Here is a 26611-nt window from a genome sequence, read left to right as displayed (position 1 = left end):
CCACAACAAAAACTATTAGGAAAATTCAGGTACAAGTCTTTGTGTAGATATATGCTCTTATTCCTCTTGGGTACATACTTAGACATGGAACTTCTGGGCCATATGCTGAGTACACATTTAACTTCATAAAAAACTGTCAAGCTATTTTCTAAAGTGTTCGTACCACTTCTCATTCTTACTAGCAACATGAGAATTCCATCTGTCCTCACTAATAGTTGTATTGTCAGTCCTTTTAATTTTAACCATTCTAGTGACAGGCTATATATCTAGAGATATACTACATAGCTTTTATTTTTTATAGTTTTATTTTGTACTTCCTGGATGATTAATGATATTAAGCATCTTATGTGCTTATTGGCTACTTTTTTTTACATATCTTCTTTAGATATTCTCCCAGTCTGTGGCTTATCTTTCATTTTCTTAACAATGTCTTTCTAAGAGCAAAAGTCCATGAATTGGTGATCCAATTTATCTTTTTATCTTTTATAGTTCATGCTTTTTATAGTCTAAAAAATCTTTGTCTATATAAGGTCACAAAAAATTTTTTAAAAAAATCCCAAGTGACTCTCATACACAGGCAAAGTTAAAGCTACTGGTCTATCGGGAATCTGACCTAGCTTTCTCAATTTAACTTGCCTTTCTTCCTTAGAACCTACCTTAGCATAATAAAGATTAAGACAGAAGTACAGGTTAACTGGAATACTATTAAAGAAAAGAATGCAATTGAGAGTCTTAGGACAATGGACCAGCTTCCAAACCTAAATGCGAGCAGCTGCCGGGGGCTGAAAACAGTGGCTTGAAAAGCAAAGTCAAGGTGCTTTAAGTGTGTTCCAGCTAAATGAGAAAAGGAAGAGAGAAGAGGATTGTCCTCTCCCCTCTGGGAAAAAGCACACCCAAGTTTATTTCAGTTTGTGCTGAGAAAGTAGGGAAAATTATATTCTATTCTTGGTGGGATTTTTCAGAATGTGTCTCATACAGAGACGACATGGAACTGGAGTGTTTGGCCACCGTTTTTTAAGCCACTGCATTAAAAAATGAAGGTGGCAGCAATAATATTTGCCTAAATCTTGGTTCCAACAGGGGTTAGACAGACTGAGCTTTCATTACATGAGAGGAGATGTCAGGAGCACCAAATGGGCTCAATTTCCCCTGGAGTCCTAGACAAAGTGCGCCTGTTTCTAAGCCGTGGACAGGAGGCTCCTTTCCCCAGATGTTATATTTAGCTGAAGGAATCCTCCATGGCTTCATGCAAATGTAAAATGTGTCCCTGCAGACATAACCACAAACCAGAGGGCCAGCAGGGAGCATCCCTTAAGGGGGTTCAGTAGCATAGAGGGGCCAATTGTGCAACCATCCTGACATCCCCAAATTAGCTGAGTTAGCTGTGAGCCAGATTTTTGACCAGTTCTCACACTTAATGAGTCTTTGTTTCCCTGCTTACTAGAGATTCTGTCCCCAAGGAGAAAAACACTGCCCTATTTCCCTCTCAACTTCCAGCTGCCTGCCCTGACACCAGGTAGAAGAAACAACCTCAAGTTGATGTTTAACACCTCCATACCCTTTGAAGGTCTGTGTGCAAGAGAAAAGGTCAGATTAATTCTGTAACTAAGTGAAATACCTGGATTCAACAGAAAAGAGTAAGAAAATCTGAAATACCCTCTATTCTATGCACCATATCTAGAAAGTCCTAATGGAACATATAGATAGGAACCTTGAGTTCTAAAGTCAAATAACTTGATTTAAATACTAGCTTTACCTTTTTTTGCTTAATCTCTTTAAGCCTCAGTTTCCTCCTTCATTAAATAGGGATAATAACAGTACCTACCTTACAGAATTATTGTAAGGATTAAATAAGGTAGTTGTATATAAAGCGTTTAACACTGTACCCGGCACATAAAAATTTTTTGTTTGTTTTTATTATCATAACCTGTGCCAGTGAATCAAGTTGTTTAGATTAAAAAGAATAAGGAGGAAGAAGAGGAGAAGGAGATAACCCATGTTTTTAGCCAGTGACTTATAGATTCAAATTTATATAAAACAGGTGAATTTTCATGGGTATCCACAGCTGAACCAGAAATAAAGTTGTTGTTTCCAAAGCCAGCGTCTCCAGAGAAATGCAGATTTTCCTTTTGCTGTTGGAACCACATTTACAGGCAAAATAGAAGGGGTATTTATTTTATACGTATGGATTCCACTTTGATGTCTCTTGGTTGCTGGCCATTATAGATAACAGAATCTGAATGCTTGATTCCTCACAAAATTTGGTCTTCAATTGCTTAAGTGAGCACCCTCTCCAAACCCACGTCCACTTTTGTTTGTCCTTACCTCAGGAACTACAACTTACCTACCACAATACAAAGGTCACCAACAACCAGAAGAAAGCCCCCAGTGTAGAAATACCCTTGTCAACACAGAATTACAGTATATTAGATTTCAAACACATCGTAGAGTTCACAAAACTTTAGGGAACTGAGGCGTAAGAAGGAGAAGTAATCATCCAAGGTGTTAGAGTTACTAGCAGAGCTGAGCCCAGGAGAAAAGGTCACTTGGAAAAGGCCTCTGCTCTGAGGACACAAGCCAAGTCCTGGAAGCTTCACTGAACTGAAAGGGTGGCCAGGGACATTCTTTAGTTCTCTTATCTGATTACTGTATCTTAACCGATGGGATTCTAATTCTTCATGTGTAACACACTTGAAACAAAAGAGATGGGAAAATAAAGGTATGAAGAGAGAATGCGTCTTTGCCCATTACTAGAAAGCAGAGAGGCCCTCAGCCAGCCAAAACACCATCAATCTACTCTTCTGATCTGCCAAGCCAGCTTCTACTTTGGAGTTCTCTGTCTACATTGGACCCCGAGGGAGAGAGGAAAGAGATTATCTATCCTACGGGATAGAAACACTGGCTATGTAACCTCAACATAGATACCTCTAATCAACTATGATTTCATTGATAAAATTTCTAAAGATCAAAAGAAAACCCTATGATTTGCAAAACTATAACAACTGTATGACTAAATCTCACAAACATAATGTTGAATGTGAGAAACCAGACACACAAAAAAGTACAAACTAATTTCTGCTTTTCATAGTTAGGACAACTGTTATCCTTGGGGTTTGGGGACCCCTCTCCTAAATCCCTGATGACTAGAGAAAAGGAATGGGGGCCGCTTCTGAGGTACTGAGACATTCTGTTTCTTAGTCTGGGAGCTGGTTACCAAGCATGTTCAGTTTGTAAAAATGCATTTAGCTGTAAGTTTATGAGATGTGTACTCTTCTTCAATAAAAATGTAATATATAAATAGTCCTATGAATAATTTAGAAACATACAACTTAAGAAGGTCAACCCTGAGATGATGGCTAGGAATATAATTCACAAGTAATTTTTCCTTCTGGAGGGCAAATGCCCCGTGTTTTATGTATACGCCATGCAGTTAGGCCTTTGGTGAAACGTGAAGGGCACCTGAGGAACCAGGAAATCTCACAGCTTTGATAACTGGTTGCCTTCAATTCAGACATCTCTGAGATGTCTGAGGCTGGGGCACTAAGACTCTCAGCTAGGTTCTACCCTGAACTTATAAAGCTGGGAGAAAGGGGAGTGGAGAGACTAGGTGACATCTAGGTAGTTGAACATCTCTCACAAAAGTTTTTTTCTCAAATGAAAACCGAAAATAAAGGACAAAACTATCAGTCAAACCCTTTCCTTCTCAAAATGGTTTCAGCAGCTGTTGAGATAATGAAGGAAAGCTGAAGTGGTACTATCAAGGTTCCAGCTAAATAGGTTTTAAATTTTTGCAGTAAAAAATATATATATTTAAGGTATAAAACATGATTTTATATATATATATATATATGTATATATATATACACACACAGAGTGAAATGATTTCTATAGTCATACTAATTAACGTATCTCCTTGCATAGTTACCTTTCTGTGTATGTGTGTGTGAAAAAAGCACCTAAAATCTACTCTCTTAACTTATTTCCAGTATTTAGTACAGTATTATTAACTATAGTCATTCATTTTAGTCACATATACACATCACCAAGTGTTGCAGGGCAATTCAAATTAATGACAAGCAAGCTGTGGCAGATGCTAAAACCATGAGGAGATGGTGAAATAGACCCCTGCCCCTAAATGAAGCATGGCCTCAACCACAGCACAGCCGGGCCGCTAAAAATAGCCAGTGAGGGCTGGGAGGAGTTATCTTTCTCTTCCTTCTTTTCATTGTCAGATGACTGTACCCTTAATATCCTGTGTCTAAGATACAGGGAAAACCCCTTCACAGTTGCGATTATGTTGAAAGATTCTAAACCATTTATTTTTTTTCATGCTATTATAAACAGAAGAAATTGGGTTCTAATTATAGACCTAGCAAGATCTGGAAAACTTCCTAATGTTAAGAATTGAAAAACTGAACAAGAGCTATGGCTATTACTGACCCTAGTTCTGTTTACTGAAGTCCTTTCCCTCCCAGCCTCAAATGTTAACCTTGAATTTTGTCAAATGAAAACCAATGAATTCCCCATATATGAAAAAATAAAATAGCCCTATATAGCCTCTTTATATCTACAACTAGTAGGATGATTATTTGCTTTCTGAAATGTCTTCTGTGTATCTCAGAACTTCAGTGTTAAACATAGTATATCATGTACAATGACTGGGGCCTTTGCCACCATTTGTTACCAAAATTCACGAATAAATGGCTCCACTGAGGGCCCAGGTTGAGAGAGCTTAGAAAAGACGCCCCTGGGTTTCCAAGAGCCTAGTTCCACTACTGACAGGTAAGGTGAATTTGGCACTAATTTCCTAAGATTATCACAATTATTTTTGAGTTTTTCCTTGGTCAAATTTTTCAACTTACACCCAAGGAATTGTGACAAATAGTTGAGCTTCAGAAAGCATGCAGGGACCCAAAGACAAAAATATGTCATATAAATATAAATGAATTTGCTAAATGAACTAGAAGAAAAAAACATGAAGTGACACTAAAGGTCCCTGAATCTTAACAGCTTCACAAATCACAGGGAAATTGATTAAGCATAGGTATTATTAATATATACAGATTATGAATTATGCTACCAATCCTGGAGTTGTACCTTGCAAATAGTTATTTTCCTGGACCTACTAATAATTCAGCTCAGAAAGGCAGAAAAGAATGTCAATTTAATCTTTTTTCTCCATGTATACACAGTAGGGAATGACCAATGGCAAGCCAGTAAGTGAGCCAGTAAGATATTCTTTCTCTTGTTTTCAAACTTGTGTCATGGCTCCACCCAAGTATCTCTGTGGCTAGAAATAGCTATATACCTTTTTAAAGAGTCTTCCTGAGTCCTCGCTGACTTGAACAAATCGAGGAATGATATTATTCAGGTAGATGTCACTCAGTGTGGTGTGGTCCCTGCTCTCCCGCTTCACCTGGTTTAAAAGGAGATTCCAGCAGTTGACTGGAGAGAGAACATTCTGATCCTTCCTGCAGAGAAACAGCAAGAAAAAAAAAGTTACACTCAGTAAGCAGCCAGGGCCAACATCTACGTCTACAGTCCACATCACGAAATCACTGTGATCAAAGTCGAACCAGAAGTAAAGATATTTTTCCTGAACTCTGCAACTCTACTTTTCCCTTTTTCTAAAAACTCAATGAAGAAAAAGGAGAAAATAAGAATAATGAGAAGGAGAGGGAAGGGAGAAGAGAAGCAGGATTATCCGTTGACCATCAATTAAGATGAACATGTAGGAAGCTGGTGAATGCTCTTTATGTGCATTATCTCATTTAAGCTCCATGATTTCACAGTGAAAAAGAAAAAAGATCTACCATTATCCCCATTTTACTGAGTAGAAAACTTGCCCACAGCTAGTGAGAAGGAGTCACAGAGCAAGTAAGATGGAGCCAGGGACTAAAACCCCAGTTCTGTGTTGTCCGACTAGGAAAAGGTCTGGGCTGTCTTGTGCCAAGTCCATTCCTTAGGGACAAAGTTAAAGATTTTGTCTGGAGACAAAAATCACTAGAACACTACAGACTAAATCTCCGCACATTTATCTATTGTAGAATTCCATGAATATAACATGGGAGGCAGTTGTCATGAAAAAGTTGCCAGAAACTCTTCAGTCCCATAGAACGCATCTAAGGAGGCTTTGTTTTCACTGACTGAGCCATTACCCCACGTCCCATACAACCTAGAGCACAAGCATACACATGCATTCCTAAAACTTCTATAGCCTGAGTGCAACAGTAAATCAAGCTGCTCATTTCTAATGCAAACACTGGGATCCCAAAGAATTAGTCTCTACTCAGTTCATAGCACTAACTGCATCTGCAAGCTGGATCTCTTTAAGGAGAGAAACAGAAAGCAGGGGTTGCCTATGGAACTATCAACGGCTTACCATGCATTTGGCACATGGCTGGGCCCATGTTGTTTAATTTGAACCCTACGACGACCTGATGAAGTGGGTGTTGTTAACCACATTCAGCAGAAGAGCAAAGGTAGACTGAGAAAGGTTAAATATCTTGGTCAAAGTCACAAAGCTAAAAAGTGGTAATAGTAGAATTCAAAACCAAGTCTTGTAATTGCAAAGAAAATGCTGTTAATCACTATAAAGAATCACAACCTGTTCACTCCCTTCCCCCATTCACTCCCTACTGTCGGACTCTTCAGTGCAAAGAAGGCGGCTGGAGAGTGTCCTGGCGCTTGAGTCAGTGCTGCCTCCCTTCAGGGCTGGAGGCTGCCCGGCACCTGTGATCTGTACAGCATGGAATTCAACGTGGGCTCTTCTAGTCCTTGTAAGGTAACTATTAACAAATAATCACGCCACACCTACTCTGGCTTCAGAACACATCGGACCATTAAATCAAGTATCTGTCTAACCAGCACCAAGAAGTTGCATCAAACCGATGAATATTAGAGTCCAAATTGAAACTGTTCGATGCTGCCCTCCACCTCCACCCTCTGCCCCATACTTATATCACATATACCTACATCACACTTCTGTGATCAAAATCCCTAACACGTGCTGACCACTACTGTAACATTATGTCCACTTGCCCTCCTAGGGAAATTAAAAGATTTCTATGGAAATAAAAAATATATACTAGCTGAAAGAGATACATGTAACTAACCTACTCCTTTCAAAATGTTTGGCATCTGGTCCTGACCGGTATGGTTCATTTGGTTGGGCGACATCCTGCAAAGCAGAAGTTTCTGGTTCGATATCCCGTCAGGGCACATGCCTGTGTTGCGGGTTTGGTTCCCAGTCTGGGTGCATTAAGAGAGGCAACTGATGTTTTTCTCTCTCTCTTTTTCTCCCTCCCTTCCTGTCTCTCTTAAAAATAAATAAATAAAATCTTTTTTTAAAATAAAACTGTCTTTTTTAAAAGATTTTATTTATTTATTTTTAGAGAGGGAAGGGAGGGAGAAAGAGAGAGAGAGAGAGAGAGAGAGAGAGAGAGAGAGAAACATCAGTGTGCGGTTGCTGGGGGTCATGGCCTGCAACCCAAGTATGTACCCTGACTGGGAATCGAACCTGCGATGCTTTAGTTCGCAGCCCGCACTCAATCCACTAAGCTACACCAGCCAGGGCTAAATCTTTTAAAAAATGTTTAGCATCTGAAAAAGGTAAATAGAAAATAATCTTAAATTCAAAATGATGAGACATTTGAAAACAAGCATTCAGTGACGTGATGTTCCCATTGCAAGAAAACTTTCAAATGGATTCCAAATCAGTTTTAGTTACAAAGCCCTAAATAATCTAATTTATACTTTTATTGGGTGGTGAGATATCCATGTCCTCAGGAAGCATGGAATATATAAGGCACTTATATTTGCTTTGTAAAAGGGCAGATCTTATAAGACTTTAACTTTACGACTGCTTTCAACCTGCTTCTTATGAATGCACATGAATTGGTGGTCTGGACTAATTCTTTTCCTATAGCGCTTTACACACATAAAAAATTCAATTACACAAACATATAAACATTTGTATCTTATAAACATATGAACAAAGTACAGTATTAGGGGCTTTAGTGGTTATAAAAGTGCTTAAGTCACAGTGCAATGTGGGAAACAAAGAATGACCTATACTACAACAGAACATTAGAAGTACGAACGAAGTGTCAGCTAGCTCACATGGGCACACGACAGATCACAAGTGGAGGCAGGAGAGGCAAAAACCAACCTCACATCATGGAAAATGATGCAGAAGATAAATTCTAAGGGTACCCTCAGAAGAAGGGGTAAGTAAAAAAAGATGAGTCATTTAAAAGGATAAGCAGAAAGTGAGTATCTTTTAAAATAAAATACCTTTTCACCTGACACGAACAAATTTTTATTAAGACCTTCTAAGGTGCTAAAGTGCTTTCCAACATGTATGCATTTCTATCCTTCAGCATATAGCAGGACAGCCATTATGGGTTTCAGTGAACAAGGGCTTTTAAAGTGTGTTCTGAGAAATCCTAAACTTAGAAAAATGTCACATTTCAATTTCAAACAACTGTTACGCATCCATCCAAATGAGCAACCCCCCACTTAAATGTGCCTGGGACCCAGAACCTAGTTTTCCTGCAGTGGCATCACAATGTTTCATGTGTCAGATGAACTTCATGGTATGCAAACTTTGGAATAAAGAATCACTGCATGTATCTGAACACCTGAAAAGTGTGCTACTAGGTAGAGTAGATGTTACTTTGCAAAGATTTAGCTTTCAGTTCCAGCCTGTGTACCTCCTTGGGTAAAACTGTTCAGGTGAGCAAATGCCTCAACACACAGTAGTCAAGTTTAATTACATGCCACAGAAGGCTTGGGGGCCTGTGCTGTGTTCATGGTACTGGGTTGGCCAAAAAGTTCTTTCAGTTTTTTCCATAAAATAAAGGACACATTTTTCATTTTCATCAATAACTTTATTGACTTGGATATTTTGAGTATGCTGGCTATCTCCCGTGTGGTATAACATTGACTGTTCTCAATTAAACGTCTTGATTTGATTGCTATCAACTTCAACTGGTCTACTGAACTGTGGAGCATCATCCAGCAAGAAATCTCCATCACGAAACTTCACAAACCACTTTTGACACATTTGATCAGTCACAGCACCTTCTCTATACACTGCACAAATCTTTTTTTATTTCAGCTGTGTTTTTACCTTTCTTGAAATAATAAAGCATAATATAATGAAAATGTTGCATATTTTCTTCCATCTTCAATATTAAAATGGCTATGCAAAAATTCACCAATTTTGATAAAGTTTTTTTAAGTGCACACTGATGTGACAGCTCTCACAATACGACCTAACAATATTGTTTCAAATGAAGTTAAAGACAACTAAGCACTACTAGAGCCACCTTACGGAAAAAAACAAACGTTTGAGCCAACAACAGAAAGGCCATGGGTGGGTAATGATAGTACACGTGCTCAGCGTCCTCCTATCTCACTATCAGCTGTGACGCTTCTGATACATTTTTGGGCATATCCAGTTAATACTTATAAAGGGAAATGAGAATAGCTGCTGGGTAATACTAGTGATTCAACTTTAAAACAAAATATCCTTTTCAAGCATCTAAATCAATTTAAAACTATTTCAAGATTACAACTCATCTGTGTGAACCAGTAGTTTCTTGGTATTATTGAGCAACCTAAAGTAGAACCAGAAATACCTTGGATGTTGAAACCGACATAAAACTGCAACTCTCATTCATAACCCCAATTTAAATATTTTGGGTTCATAAATGGTCTCATTGTACTCACTGATTGCCTCTGTAATAAGTACTCTTTATAAATTTGCACTTTAAAAGTAGATTTACACTAGTAAATATGTTGTATATATGGTGGTTCTATGCAAGATTTTAATTTTAAAAAGGAGTCTTGTGATTTTAAAAATAGCATTAAACTCTGTTGTCTGTTTCTTCTAGGTGGTTCCCACTCTCTTTTACTAATACTGTAGTTTTTCATATAACATACTTGGTTCTTTGAGTTAGTATGCTTTTTCAGATGTATTCCTCCTTTCAACTGAGGTGTTTCAATTAATGTATTTATTTATTGTGGGAAGGTGTTGGGGCAGGAGAGGTGAGAGGCATGCTGCAGAAGGGGAACACAAATGCACTGCAGAGACAATTTTCCCAGCCAGCACGAACAAAGACGAAACACACTTCGGGCTGGAAAATAAACGAGTCAACGAGACGTGATTTCATGGGGAGCATATTAAGGTTCTGCTAGAGTGGTTTCCTGCTTTAGCAGCTTTGCAGCCTTATTTTATTTGGAGCTGCTAGAGCCAGGGGAACTTCGTTTGGTTAGGAGATTGAAATTTGCCTTGATATCTTTTCCATCTATCATTTGTTTGTACAGTTTCTTTACTTCCCCCGCCCCCGGAGTCTTAGGTTGTGAAATACTTGGGCATTTAAAGAAAAAGGTCTACATCCCTTAGGAATGTGCTGAACAGCTGCAAACCTCCTCAAACACTAATCCCTAAAAAGCAGACAAAATATCCAGAAGTGTTTTTCTTACTTAAGAATTTTTTCAGGAGGAAGATCAAAAAAACATCATACTGTACTTGAGAAGGAATGACCCTCGAGTCCGAACAAAGGAGGCCCAGAAAGTCACAAGCGGGCCAGGCACCCTCGGAAGAGGTCGTTATTATACATGCACTGAAAGAAAGAAACCTGCACAGCTTCGTCACTAGCTTCCAATATACTAGCCTAGTTTTTCTCTTCAACTTAGATTATGGACATTCAACAAACTTGGCAACAAATGCTCAAAGGGATTTCTCTCAAACATCTAGGGTGAAGGCTCCACAAAGGTCCAAGTTGGCCTGCAGCACACTTTTTTGCACATCCCCTCTGTTCGGTTTCAGTTGTCTCATCTGTAAAATGGACACATGCCCTACCAGTGTACATCTAGCTCCCTAAAGATCTTCAAAACACGACTGTAAAATCCTGGAAGCTCTGCTGGCCTAAGGTGTCACTTAATTAATAATTACTATGTTCATAGCTCCGCAGATGGGATGTGCGACACAAGCTTGGCATCGCTGGGTGCCTTGAGCTTCTGCATTGCTCTAGTGAAGAATGTTTCCTTTTGGGCCAACAGTCTCTGACCTGTTCACCTCACAGGTCTGCTGTGTGGCTCATTTGAGATGCTGGATGCAAAAGAATTACATCAACAGCAAACCACTATGCAAATGTGAAGAAATATTATTTTTATTTCCAAACAAAGTAGGACTCAGCTTTCATCAACTTCCAACATGCTCCTCACCCGGCCCTGGGCCAAGGCCAAGACTGCAGCCTGTGGAAAACGAACAGCCCTCGGCAAATAGTAGTCGGGATAAGACAGCAGCAACAGGCAATTAACCAAGCAGCTGTGGTCTCTGGGACGACGTGAGGGAGATACCAATGGGAGAGCAGAATTTAATCTTTTCACTGTCGTTCCCCTGAGGGGCAAGGTGGAAAGCTCAGTCCTGCATTCCACACAGCGAACTGTGTGCTCAGGGAGACCTGAAGAAAGCCAGAGGGAGCCCAGGTAGCCAGAACCCAAGGTGCTTCAGCAACCCCGGCTGAGTCCCCTTCCCCAGAATTCCTATCTTAGTCTATATACAGAGATGGCAAATATTAATATTAATAAACCCTGAAAAGAATATCATTTCTCTCTTTTAAAAAGACATATATGTGATGATAGATAAAACCCAAAATAAACTGAAGACATTATTCAATAGATGTTATTGAGCATCCAACTATAAGAAGGATAAGAAAAAGGCACATATGAATATTACATAATAAAATGGACCATTTAATGATGGTTGAACAGGGAACTACTGACAAGGGGGGTGGGAGGCTGGATTTTAAAACTTAAATTCCTTCCTGGCACCTTGATTAAAATGAAATGAACTGAGGCAGGCAAAGAGATTATTTTATTCAGATGAGTGTTATTGGCCTTTCTGGCTTATTTTCTCTATTATGCATTTTGCTGATGCTGACAGAAGCAGAAGGGCTAGAGAGAGCAGCGGATTTATGGTTTGACAGTGCCATGCATAAAATCGGACCCTTGCTGGCCCAGATAAGCCAGAGAATGGATTGAATTTACTGGGGAAGGTGCTAAAGAAAGGTGGTGGGGCGGGGAATCTCCAAGGTGGAAACTGACTTGAAAAAGAGTCTTCCTCTAATGTTGGCTGTTTGGTTGTGTGACCTAATAGTACAATGGCAGCCTAAAGGCATCTTTCAAAGATGAGCAGGAAGGCAGGGAGGGGACAAGCATACTTCCCTGGGCTTATCACAGCTCAGGCTTCTGCCAGCAATGAGATCAGAGTATAAGGAGAGTGAGACAGAAGGAGAAAAGGGCCAAAGGCAAAAATGTATATTCTATGTATAGAGAAATGAGCTTTCAAGTTTTCAGGGATAAGTTAATACCACAAATTGTTTTCAGCAGCCTGGATAGATGATTAGAATGGATTCAAGCAGTGGTGACCCACCTCACTCAAAATAGTCTAAGTTGGTCCCTGTAATCACGTTTGGGGAAAGAGCTGTATGGAAATGGAATTCTTGTGGCTCTGGGTTAGTTCCAAGGAGCTCAGCCACACCCTTGGGATAATGGCAGGTCCCAAGGATAATGGCTGGGAGCTTAGGAATCTGCTCTGAAGTTAAGAACTATAGCAGCGCCGAGTTTGACATTTTAATAATGTCAACACCGTGTCTGACATTTCCTGAATGATCGTAGGACCAAGGTTACTCTGGGTTGGGTAGGGAACAGGTGTCATTCCCAAATCTGAGCCATTGTAGACCCTAACCAGAAACATCTCCATCAATTTGTGTCAGGTGAGAGACTTTTGTCTTCCCTTCAACCACCCCAACACCATCCACATTCAAATCGGGGAGAGAAGATTGGAGGTTGCTTTAATGACTTAAGACAGATCTGAAGATCATGAGATCAGATGTTGTGGAGAAGGGTAGGGTCTACCCAAGATATGAGTCTCTGCCATCCAGATTTCTTGCCTAGACTTCTGACATCTTATTGTCTAGGCTCCTCCTCTGAGACCCTGATCTCTGAAGTCTTCTTATTTCTTATTCATTCAACAAATATTGATTGAGCATCTACTATGTACCTGGCACTGTTCTGGGCCCTAGGGATAAAGGGAGCAACATTCTTGTTTCTGACCTGCTTGTCTCATGTTTGCAGATCTCCTGGATCCAAGACATGACTTTCCTGCTCCTAGACTGTACATCAGCCACAATCCACATCTTATCCTGGTCTTGATGCTTGTGCGTGTACACTGGTTTGAATGTCGCATTCTGAAGCCCTGATATGGCTGGTTTAGAAGATCTGCCTGTCTACCAGCCCTCTCTATGACTTCTGTAGACCTGGGACCTTCCCTTTGTTTACACCCATGTCCTGCCACTAGCATTCTCAGAACTATAGGGAGGTAAGAATAAAGAGGCTAGTAAACCATTCTTGTATACTCTGGCTATAAGCTAAATGCTAGAGAACAAACACTATGCACTCTACCCCAATATGATCCATAGAACTAAGGGCCTAGAAATTTAGTTACCGTATTTTTCAGACTATAAGATGCATTACCCCCTGACCCCCTCAAATTTGGGAGGAATAATGGTTGTTAATGCTGGCGTTGCGTTATATTTACATTTACATTGGTGAAATATCACGGTATTTATATTATTAAATATTTTACCACATTTTGCTTCAATTTTTTTTTCCTATTTTCCTCCTCTAAAAGCTAGGTGCATTTTATGGTCTGAAAAATACAGTATTTATTAAATTTCCCCCATGAAAGCCCCCCAAAATAGGCTGTGATAATATCAAATGGTCTCAGCTAATTTACTTAATTAAAATAAAACATCATAGCAAGAGCAAAAGACACAACAAAGGTATGACTGATGACCAAAATGAAAAAAAAAAAGTAATAGAAGTTTCTGTTTAAAAAGATTTGTAACCATCTAATACAGTAACAGTTGGATCCGCATATTCCATAGAATACCCTATAAACAACTCTAAAATTGTATCTTTGGTTTCTTCTTCTCTAGTTAATTAACATGTCATCAGAAACCCCATATATAATTACAGCACATGACAAATATACAGAGAAAAAATATACATGCAGATGTGTTAGCAGATTTTTTAAATGAAAAAAAAATCCTGGGAGATGACTGAGATAGACAGTCTGGCTCACCCCTGGTAGTTCTTGCTAGAGAAATAAATACCTGTCTGTGCCAAACTGAAATGGCGTCACTCAGAAATCCACACACTTATTTTCAAAGCAGTAACCACTACCTTGGGAGCAGGCAGCTCCCTGGCACCGGGCACGAGCTGAACAGTTTGAGCTGTAGCCAGCAGCTCCTCCTACCTGGCAAATGGTACTTAAACATGCCAAGCACCAACAAGCCACTTCAGAAGAAAGGATGTCTCTAAGATTCAGACCTCTCCCTCCTGAATACCTGTGAATGGGACAATGAGTCCCCTTACATGCTTCATGATAACAATGAGGAAGGAGGAATCAAGTAATATAATTTGATTCAGTGAAACTGTAGAGCTAAATGGAATGAAGTCTAAATAGTCATCGGATCAGCTGCATGCACCATTATAGTTTCTCATGTGTCATTTTGATATTTATCTTACCTTACTGGAAGGGAGTCTCTTGAGGACAGGGTATATTTTGGAATATTTAATGAATATCTATCACCAAGAATGGGTGGGCACTTAATCAGCATTGACTAATGACAGATGCTACAGCTACAGAAATCCTGTAAGTGTTGAGCACAGTAAGAAAATTCATGTAATGAATAGTTAACACCTTCAGCCTCCATCAATCTTGCCTAGTCAACTGTTGCACTGCGTTATCTGGGTGGCTGTGGAGTGACTGAAGTTGTACACCCACTGGCGTATGTGCACTAAATTAGAGCATATCATTAACCATGTTGATGCTCTGCTGGCAAAATGTTCAAGTGTCAGAGTAAGAGATGCTTTGCTCAATTTCTAGGTTAGTAGGTTATTGAGTTCTACAAAGATCTACAAGGAATCTGGGTGAACAATGACACCAACCCGCAGCAAGGTGGTCCTCTGTGGAAAATACCCTGAACCATACTTATAACCTAGAGACTAGTCTTATTTTTGCCACTTACTAGCCAGATAACCTTGGATAAGTCACAGATGCACTCTGGGCCTCAACACTTCTTCATATGTTTAAAACTATAAATAAAGACAGCAGAACTTCCATGCCTAATTCACATGGCTACTATGAAGATCAAGTAAAACAAGGTGATGTCCATAAAAACAAAAAAATCTTCATTAACACAAAGTGTTCCACACCTACAAATCAATATCATCATCATGTATTATTGTTATAACAATTATTATTACTTGATAGCCCACACAATATATTTATATCACATACCCCCCCACCCTGCAAAAAGTGGCTGGAGTTGCGGCTGAAAAGACAAACATGTCTCCAAATTCCCAGGCCTTATTACTCAAGTTTGCAATGAACTTGCTTTATGAATTTCATACTTCATCAGTGTATTAAGTGTTGCTATTAACTTATCTGGTTCTCTGGGAATCCCCAAATTCGGTGAATCCCCTATGCCCAACCTTGGAGAGAGTGTGAAGAGAAGATTTTTAAAATGCAAAGGGAAAAGCCAGAGGGAACAAAAAATAGAATCATGGAATTTCAGAGCTAGCAAGGACTTTTATGATGGTTTTGAGTCTAGACCAAACTTGTCATTTTCTAAGTGAGGAAATTGAGGCTTGGGGAGCCTGAAGTCACACAGATAGTGGGGGAGCAAGGCAAGAACCCAGGTCTCCTGACCAGCAATCACTTTCTTACTGCACTGTGGTTGTTGCTTAATTATATAAAAAAAAAAGCCCTTAGCATTAAAGCTCTGGTGCTGAAAGAGTTAATGGACAACGCTCAGCTGACCAAGCCTCAGAGCAAAGAGCTTTTCTAAGACAACACATAACAGGAATACTGAGGGTCCATGAACCCAGAGGGAGCAAAACTGTTAGTGCCTAACTGGAAAGCATGTTGACACACTGCATGTGGTTACACATGAAAGGCAACTGAATGAGAAAAGCAGTTTTGATCCTACCCCATTCTAATTTGGGACTGGCTCTGGGCACCTACTGGAGGGCTGGGCCACACCCCAGCCATTTTGTAAAATGACCCTTCAGTTTCTTCACTCTCTATTCTGTGGCCTCAGTTAACTCCTTCTCTGCCTTCACAAGGGCCATACCAAATATCAGAAAAAAGACTTACCAAGAAATATCAAGATGCAGGAGTGACCATGGGTAATTGGGGCCACTCTGGAATGGGAAGATTCTCAGTCTGGATTCAAATGGTAGCCACCAGTATTGACCAGCCCCGAGCAAATGACTGATCTGAAGCCTTGTATAGCTAAGCTCATAAGTTCTTCAGAGAGTAGTTTCTCTACATGTGAGATTTCAAGACCCCAAATCACCTTGCATCAGAATAGCCTGTAGCACTTGTTTAAAATTCTATTTCACCTGGGATGGTGTGGCTCAGTGGATTGAGTACCAGCCTATAAACTGAAAGGTTGCTGGTTTGAGTCCCAGTTGGGGAACATGCCTGGGTTGCAGGCCTAGTCCCCAGTTGGGGACGTGAAAGAGGCAACCAATCGATGTTTCTCTTGCACAGCGATGATTCTCTCCCTCTCTTTCTACCTCCCACCCCCTCTCTCTAAAAATAAATGTAAAAATCTTTAAAAACATTAAAAATAAATAAAATTCTATTTTGTTTGCGGCGGAGTGATGCTCAGGAATCTCCATTTTCAATGTGTATCCCTGGTAATTGTATGCACACCAGAATTTTTAAGAACCAATGTTCTTAAAGCAATGTTTCCCAACTGTGGGAAACAATTCACTAATGATGTTAAAAAATCAATTTAGCAAGTCACCACCTAGCATTTCTCAAAATAAAACACAAAACAGTGGACTAGAATAATACAGAATGAAGTAAAAAATATCAGTATATCACATACAGGAAAGATCTATAGGTATTTTTAAAAAGATTTTTTATTTATTATTTTTAGAGAGGGGGAAGGGAGGCAATCAAACACTGACCGATTGCCTCTTGTACCCACCCCGACTAAGGACAAACCTGCAACCTAGGCCTGTCCCTGACCAGGAACTGAACTGGCGACCTTTAGCCTTGCAAAATGACATCCAACCAATTGGGCTACACTACTCAGGGCTCTATAGGTATTCTTTCTGAAAATATTATTCTCAGTTATTAATTTAAAAATATACATATATCTGTGTCTATATCCCACTTAGAATATCAAATATTGTTTATAAAATATTTTGGAGGATGATTACCTACCCCAGACCCTCTTGAGAACCTGAGGATTTTCTTCCAAGTAGTCTCCTCCAAAGAAGAGAGAGAAGGAGAAACAAAGATAGAGAGGGAAGAAGGTTGGGGAGGGCAGGAGGGATGGAGATGTTATGTACATACATACCATAATTTGCATGAGTCAGGGGTCCCTGAACTTTGGGAAGCCCACCCCCCAAGGTCTTCTCTTGAGGATAGTTCCTACAGTGTCTAGTACTCAGGTCAAAGTGGGCACCTGATAATGACTGGACTATGCCAACAACTTTCTCCTGATGCTCCCTATAAATGATGCCAGTGTCTACATGATGTAACTGTAAGATGAGAGGCCCTACCATATTGATTCTCTTCCTCTTGTATTTCAGGGAGGCTAGGAATGTTGAAGTTAGACCACGCTCTAAAGAACACTGGGAGAAAGCTGTTAGCAAATTCCAAAACTGAGGATTCTGAGATCGATGGTGTGGACACAATGTTACTGGTTTCCCAGGAACATGCTCCCTGTCTACAGCATTCCAGGGTAGGCTACGGAAATGGCACCTTTTTGCACCCCTGTTGATAAAGTCAACACAGGAACGTACATTTATCGACAAGTTAGTAACCTCTTTGGCCTGTAAATGCACCTACATTTGCAGACACAGAGACCCCAGCTTCGCCTTCTCTATTTGACCAAAGGACAGATATTCCTTAGTCCTTGATAAAAAAACTGAAAAAGGGCACAATGAGAAAAAGAGCAACAACCCAGCTTGATTATCAACACTGTCTCGCCCCAATGATTAAACCTATCTGCACATAGAGAAGGTGAAAATGGGGGCAAAGGTTTTGGAAACCAGTCTTTGTCAAATGAGGCATATAAAGAAGAGACTGGAAAAGGGCCAGGTATAACGAGGGATGGGAGCAGGGAGAGATGGAGGAGAGGGACAGGCAGGACCATCGAGAAGACAGAATTAAACCACAAAACTATTCTAAAATTTCCCGATGCTTTTCAGTAATTTGTTTTCATGTGGTGAAAATTGGCACAGCATCAAGGATGCTTTGGGTCCATCTGTTTTTGAACTTAAGCCACAGGCAAGATTCAGAACAGCTGGATCAGCAGCACTGACCATGTTATATGTGTCTTAAAGAAGGAGAGAAATAAAATGAGTGTGGGAAATGGGAGGAAGAAGGTTAAATGGGGCAGAGGAAAGGGAATCTGGAAGCCATCCCCAGACACACAGGAGAAACCAGCCAGGTCAGAACTGATGCAAAAGAGTTAATAGAGAGGCCAAAGCATCTCAGTGAAGAAAAGCAAGCAGGACAAAAAGTGGAGGTGTCAGAAAGGGGAGCATAGCAACGGAGCCAAAAATTCTGCAAGTTTGGGTGTCAATGAGCAGTGCTCAGGAGGCTTTACCTCTGAGGGACCAAATCAAGATCATCCAAAGGTCCTACAGTAGGCATATTATAGGCAAACCATCTTCACTCACAGTCATCGCCTAGAACTGAGATGAAAGCTAGATTCTTGTTTCCCTTAGTGCAAGAGAGGTGATCATGGAGAATGACAGAGAATGTGAGAGAAATTGTCTTAGGAGAAAGTGACAAGGGTCTTAGTCCATAAGGCAGCTTTCCAAGAGTCACGGCAGGCCCAGGACGGGATGTTCCTTGGCACACACTCTTTGTCTGGCCCATGGCCCCATCACTGATTTCCCATAATGCCCCAACAATCTACAGAGAAGCAAGACTCTCACTTCTCCTGGGACTGCTCAGTCTCTAGTCAAGAGAAAAGATCTAGATATGTGAGTCTGATTCTATTTTATTTGTTCATTAGATTCTACACATAAGTGAAATTTATTTTGCTCATTATTTTATTTTGTTCATTAGATTCTACCTATAAGTGAAATCATATGGTATTTATCTTTCTCTGACTGTCTTATTTCACTTAGCATAATACCGTCCAGGTCCATCCATGCTATTGCAAAGGGTAAGAGTTCCTTCACAGCTGTCAGAGGGGAGAGTGGTTGGGGGGGTGGGGGCAGGGGGTCTGGGTGAAAAAGGTGAAGGGATTAAGCAAAAAACAAGCAAATGAAAAAACCTCACAAACACAGACAACACTATGGTGATTACTAGAGGGAAAGGAGGGTGGGGGGAGGTAGAAGAGAGTAAGTGGGGAATAAATGGTAACTTGAGTTTGGGTGGTGAACACACAATATATAGATGATATATTACAGAATGGTACACTTGAAGCCTACATGAATTTTATTAACCAATGTACCCCAACAAATTCAATAAAAATTGAAGAGAAAAAAAGATCTGACAGTGAGAAATGTCAATCAAGATCTCATTCTGGAGGGGGAAAAATTAAATACAAACAAATAAATAAACCAAATTGTATTTTAAACTAATACTATAACAACACTGAAGGTCTGGGGCTAGAGGAGAAGGACCTAGCAACCAACTTTGGGACACTGCATTTTAGTCCTCAAGGCTAAAAACAAAAAGAACTCTAAACCAGTACTGAAGCCTAGTTATTAGTCTTGTTTTTCAGACACATGGGTTAGAAAGTCTGGAACTACTTTTTGTACATCTAAGACTGAGCAATTAAATAAATATATTATGAATAATGGGTGCCAGCTTCTCACTGTTCAAAGAACAGAGTTACAAATACTGAAAGGGGAGAAAACAGATAAAACGTGGTGCTGAGATGGAATTGAAGATATCAATGTAAACTCATAGGCTTTAATATAGAGCAACTGACACAGATGTATGCAAGTATATGGTGTGCAAGTATATACACCGATTTACTACCTTTGTCTGCTGAGTGGCACCATAAACAATGCTACTCTGATAACAAAGAGCACACTTAGTGTCCATGGTTTCTAAATACCATTCCCCACTAAAAAGAACCAGAGCTCTTTGAGGAAATGGCTCCAGAGCTGAAGCAAGGAAAGTACGAGATGAGCCTGGAAAACCTGGTGCCAGAAAGTAAGAAGGACTCAAAGAAAGGACACTGACTTCAAGGAACTCCACTGCCTAAATCTGGGACAGTGTTAATATTAAAATAAATAAAGATGGTAAAGGAGTACAATCTGTTGAATACAATGGGAATCCATGAGTCCATACCGATGTAAACAAACAACCAGACATATGCATGGAGGAGACGAAAATTTACAATAGAATCCCAGCTAGTAAATGTAGAAGGAATGATGGAAACTGGGAAAACTATCATTTGATAACCATCATAATAATTGATTCAAGCAAGAATTATCAGTTAATGCTAAAACTAGTGGGTGTAAGGTTGTAAGAATAACCCATTTTTTACATGGTCTCAAAGTATCTCACGAAAACACATGCATTGATCACCAAGTATGAACTAGTATAATAGTTCATGATAGAGCAATATGGTAGATTCCATATCTACCTAATGGTCAAAGTTAACATCACTAGTAATGGGACAAATTATCGGCAAGGGCCTCCTGCTACGACGCACTGAGAATATGACATTACTTCTATGGTGTTCCTGCACAAAGTATATAACCTGAATCTAATCATAAAGAAATATCACAGCTAAAATTTATATGCTGTTATTAAACAACATAACTCCAACAAATTTAACTTAAAAATACACCATGATGTGCTGATCTTCTAAACATGATTCATGAATTCTGCTTACTACAATCACATGACAAATTAGGAAGTTCCCTTGATTTTTTTTTTAGACATTCTCTTGATTTTTTTACTTTATTTTTTTAAATGGATTCACAGAAAGGCCCAGCAAAGAGCATTTTAGTATGCTGAAAGTAATTTAAAAGTAATTCATTCATCACTGGTGCTTAAGAGGAAAAAAAATCAAACATGGTAACCACCTGATTTGAAATGAGATAAACTAAGAGAAGCACGTTAAAATATTAAGGACAAGATAGCTTCTTTAAAGCCAGGATGTTGAAAAAATAATAAATTCTGCTTTGGGTATAAATAAAATATTGAAACAAAAAAAGTCAGCCATTATCAGAAATATGACATTAAGGCACATTCCACAAAATAACTGGGCTGACTGCTCCCCAAAAAGGTCAATGTCATAAAATACAAAGAAAGACTTGGAAACCATTCCACATTAAAGAAAAATAAACAGCTGGATTGGGAGTAAAAAGGAGAAAACTGTATTTGAACAATGATTAAAATAAAATTAAAAAAAAAAAAGAAAAATAAACAGATAAGACAACTAAATGATCTTGAACCTTCTTTTGCCAAAATGGAAAACGTTTTTTTTTTTTTTAATTTAATTTATTTATTTTTAGAGAGAGAGGAAAGAGAGGGAGAGAAACATCAATGTGTGGTTGCCTCTCGTGCGGCTCCTATTGGGGACCTGGCCTGCAACCCAGGCACGTGCCCTGACTGGAAATCGAACCGGCGACCCTTTTCTTTGCAGTCTGGCACTCAGTACACTGAGCCACACCAGCCAGGGCAAAAAGGAAATTTTTGAAACAAATAGTAAATCTGAATGTGTTGTAGATTATATAATACTGTATCAATATTTATATTGTGATTTTATTTTGATAACCACACTGTCACATCAGAGAACACATTTTTAGTAAATACACACTGAAGAATTTAGGGGTAAAGGGCCTTTAAGTCTGCAACTTATGGTCAAGTGCCTTACAAAAATAAAATATGTATGTGCATGCATTATGTATGAAAAGAAAGAAATATAAAGTAAATGCAGTAATATACTAATATTTGGGGGGAATCTGGGTAAATGGTATACAGAAATTCTCTGTAATATTTTTGTAACTTTTCTGCCTAAAATGATCTCATAATATTTTTTTAAAGATCCCATTCTCAGAGAAAATAAAAAGAAATCATTGCTCCCATCTTTCCTTTGGCAATAAATGTATGCTACTCTGTGTTAACTTTTTCCATCTAAACCTCCTGCCCTCCACATGACACAGAGAGCCTCCTGGAGGCACAGGCTGTGTCCCATACTTCTCCGTGACCCTAGCCCCAGCCAGACATGTTGTTTATTATATGAGGACAATGGAGTCAATCTCATATAATACAGGGGACTAAAAAGGGCCACTCAACAATTCTGGCTCCTCAACCCTGAACTCTACATCTTGTCAGAACACACATGCACATACATACATACATACATACATACATATACAACCTTAAAATATTTCATATTAAATTACTGATAACCTTCATGAGCTGGAATAGTGGCATATTCTTCTGTGCATATTTAATTTAGGAATTAAATGAAATTTAATTCTACACTAAGGGCACAGCCTCTTGATATAGAATAAATGCTCATTAAATGTTTGCTGAAAGAACAAGTGAACCTCACATATCAGGACTAGTGTTCACCCAGACTTTCTAGAAGCTAATGCACAAAGGGCCAGGAGTGGACTTGTTTTTCAGAAGAAATAACAGCAAACGGATGTTGTTAGCCTCCAAAATAACTGATCTTATCAAAGATTTTTAAGCTAATTGTTTCTGGGAGAGTGGCTCAAAAACAGGCTCAGAGCTAATAAATTTCTTTCTCATTTGATTAAAGGTGAGAACCTTTCCAAAGTCCTTCTTTAATTTGGTACCAAGAAAGCCTACTACAGAGGTATTAGAGGTCTATTTTTTTCCAGATGACGCCCCCAAACTATGCTGCAAAGTAGGTTTCCTAAGCATTCACCATCTGGCTAGAAACTCAGTATGCATGTGTGTCTGGGGGCTGGGAGAGGGATGGTGATAAAAAAGAGACAGCACTGAATTCTTTATAAGCTACATTATCTTCACCCACCTCCAATTGATGTAACGGAGACTTGGCAAAACCAACATTAAGAATGTACAAAAATAAGGTTAGCATTCAAGACAAAGCCCTAACAATAGCATTTAATCCTTATAAGAACCTGAATGGCTTCTGGAGGTGCTAATGGAGAGACTAGGCAATAAGCTTGTCTGAGTGTTGGCATGCATGTGTACGCAGGACTCTATGGTAGAGGAGGGCACACATTTCCACCCATGACCAGAGAAAACAGAAGCAGTGGAGTGGCTGACAAACCAGTCCATGTATATAAAAAGGGGGACAGGGTGGAGAACAGAAAAGTCAATATACCCAAGAAGCCAAACCTTTCTTAATTGTGCCTGCTTCCGGGGTTCATTTGCTGTCTGTTTAGAGTTCATTCAGTACCCTGTGCTTTGTTGTCAAAGGAACTGTCTGAAGAATCAGTTCCACCTATACACACTGCAGAATCAATTCTCTATAACTTCCTCCTTTTTGTAAATCCTCAAGATGCCGCCTGTAAATTTAAAGAATTTTAAGCATCAACAGAAACCCTATCCCCACCCCCAGAACTCAGTTATGAACATCTGTTGTTTACAAGGGTTCAGGCTAAGAGCTGCCAGACTCGTTCTACAACCTCTACTTGAACACAGAGGTTGCCAGGGAGGGATGTCTGAATTTCATGCAAGGATGCCCTGTCCCAAACGCTTTACCAGAAGTCTGCAAACACAGCTCAGCATCCTACTGTTAAAGATAATCCTAGTTTGTTCAATTCATTTTCTAATACTGGTTCTTTAATCAGCTATACCTGAGACAGGAGAGTTTTCCGTTGGGAGGGGAAGAATGGGGGCGAAAGGTACAGGGAATAAGAAGCATAATTGGGAGGCATAAAATAGATGGGGAGAGGTTAAGAATGGTATAGGAAACAAAGAAATCAAAGAACTTATATGTACAACCCATGGACAAACTAAGGGGAGAGGAATGCTAGAGGTACAGGGCAGCAAGGGGACAAAGGGGAGAAAAAATTGGAAAACTGTAATAGCATAATCAATAAAATATACTTAAAAATAAAATAAAATAAAGAATCACAGCTGTGCTCACTGATCCTCCCTGAATTTAAAATCCCAGAGGCAACAATCCAGTGATAGGTAGCGGTGTGTATGGGCTGGAGGTAGCAGAAAGGATGGTACTTTTTCAACTCTGAAAAAAATCCAAGCCCTACTTTCTTCTGATTCTCCCTAAATCCTTCATTAACACTGAGCTCTTCCCACACGATTCTGTTTCTCTTCACAGCGTGAAACTTCAGTATAGCACAAGAATTAGATATTAAAGTCTTTACTTCAATTAACTTGGGACCAAAACTAATTGAGAATATAACTGTACTATCTTTTACCTTTCCCTGGCCAAGCTAGGTACGAGTCCCTCCTGAGTACTCCACCTCCCTGGCCCCCCGCTTCCTGGTGACTACTGGAACCTGCTTTAAATGGGGTCCTATTTTTAGATTCATGTGCCCATGCGCACAAGTGTTCTTATTATTCTCTCTCAGCCTGTCTGATTTTCCCCATTTCAATTATGAACGTCCTTATGAAAGAGACTGTCTTTTCTTCTTATCCTGTAAACCCTCCCACTTAACACAGCTCCCAATAAAGACGACATGGCTTTTGCCTTTAAAAGAGAATTGGATCAAAGTCAATTCATTTAACTGGCTGTGAATTCCTGAGAATTAAAGATCCAGCCACACATTGCTTCCTATCTCTACTACACAATTATTATAGAGCTTACAAAAGCTAAGATAATGAATGCTAAAAGTCCCCCGCCCCCCAGCACCGATGTTAAGGGACAGGACCACCAGGGTCTGGGCTCCAGCAAGCGGAAATCCCGAGGTGTGTCCTGCTGACGTTCCAATGCCAATGTCTAGGAGACAGAGGAAGCCCTCAGCAGTCTCCAAAGTCGTTCCAACTGCTCAGAAAAGCACGTTTCGCTCCTGACCGGCCCTCCATCGTTTCCTACCCTAAAAGGATGACATGGAGCCACTCAGGCAGAATCTTGGGAGCTTCTTTTTGGCCTCATGAGACAAACGACCCAGTAAACCATATTCTGTTATGCTTGTGACTGAGGTTTGTACTACACTAGCCTGCTGGTCTTGATGGTGGCCGCTGCAGGAAGCTGAACAGGACTGGCATTCTTATTCACCCAGATTGCGAATGGGACCTCAACACTATACCCTTGTGGAAACCCAATGATTTGGCAATTAGTGGTGAACACTGACTCTGTGAGGATAAGGAAATCAGAAGGTGAGTGTAAGACAAATTTCCTCCTCTTGATGATTATAAGCCTGGATCTAAAAGTAACATGCCAGGGCTAACTACCTGGTTCAAGGTAGTTCATGACACCTTGTGAACGTGACACCTTATAGGATAAAACATACAACTGCTGAGTTTTTATAGGAACTGAACATACAATTATACAGAGTCACATAATTGCATATTTCCCATCTAATGCAGTCACATCACAAAAATCTGGATGGAGAAAGAGTTTGCCATTCAAGAGAGCCCAGAGGGGTTGCTGAAGAAAATGGAGACTGCCATGTTACCTAAGGGCCAGGCTTAAGAATGCTTAACTCTGCACAGGGAATAAATAATAAATCTAATCTAACAAGGCTTTACCTAGTATAGTTATGTTCAGTCCCAGCTCCTGTGGACAAGACTAGTAGTCACTGCTATTTACATTTACTATGTGACAAGCACTATCCTAAAGGGCTTCAGATATACTAATTTACTTAATTAGCACAACAAGTCCATGAAGTAGCTACTAATATTATCCTCAATATACAGATGAGGAAACAAGGCAACTAAGAAACTTTATCTAAAAATCACACTGCTAGTAAAGTGGAAAACCCAGGATTACAAACTCAGGAAGTCTGGTTCTAGAACCTGGAATCTCAATGCTCACACTATTCTCCTTCTTTCATGGTGATAATGACATCAGCTACCATTTTCTGAGTGTCTAGTAAGTTACAGACACCAGGCTAGTGTTTTACATTTACCTAATCCCTAGAACAGCTCTTCAGGGCACTCTTCTCCATGTTTCATAGATGTGAAAACTGAAGCTGAATGAGGCTCCTCAAGGCCACACAGCTGTAAGTGGAAAAGATAGGATTCAGACCCAAATTTGTCTGCATTAAAGCTCTCAGCTTTTACTACTGAGTCACAAAGCCTCCCAAAGAGCTTTCAAAAGAAATCTTTCTCTGTTCCACAGACTGACCACCATTACATCTTGCTGATCCCTTAAAATGCCTTCTTGTGTCTCTTCTATCATGCTTTAACCATGTGTAAAGAGACTTCCAACTCTTCCAAAAAGAATCCAACCACCACCTAAGGTTCTATATGGGTTGGACAAGTGAAAAAGTCACCAAGGGACCTTTTGTCAGTTTCTAAATAATTGCAGTTTGAGCCAGGGAAACCAACCCTTGCCCAACACCAGATGCTACATCTGGGCAAAACCTTCCCTGGGGGAACAAATAGCTCCCAAACATATCCAAA

At 39.7% G+C, this 26611-nt stretch overlaps 1 protein-coding gene across 11 annotated transcripts in view; it reads right to left on the bottom strand.

The window, feature by feature from the left end:
* Window positions 1-26611, bottom strand: part of SRGAP2 (SLIT-ROBO Rho GTPase activating protein 2) — a 243238-nt gene that overhangs the window by 114948 nt on the left and 101679 nt on the right. For all 11 annotated transcript variants that reach the window (XM_045841327.1, XM_045841328.1, XM_045841330.1 and 8 more), the window contains one exon: window positions 5309-5471. In XM_045841327.1, the coding sequence (XP_045697283.1) occupies window positions 5309-5471 (163 nt within the window). The remainder of the gene's footprint in view (window positions 1-5308; window positions 5472-26611) is intronic.

This window comes from Phyllostomus hastatus, unplaced genomic scaffold (assembly GCF_019186645.2).
Source record: "Phyllostomus hastatus isolate PE091 unplaced genomic scaffold, TTU_PhHast_1.1 phas_contig_36, whole genome shotgun sequence".
Classification (NCBI taxonomy): Eukaryota; Metazoa; Chordata; class Mammalia; order Chiroptera; family Phyllostomidae; genus Phyllostomus; species Phyllostomus hastatus.
Note: the sequence above shows the minus strand (reverse complement) of the source record. Positions and strands in the feature narration are given on the sequence as shown.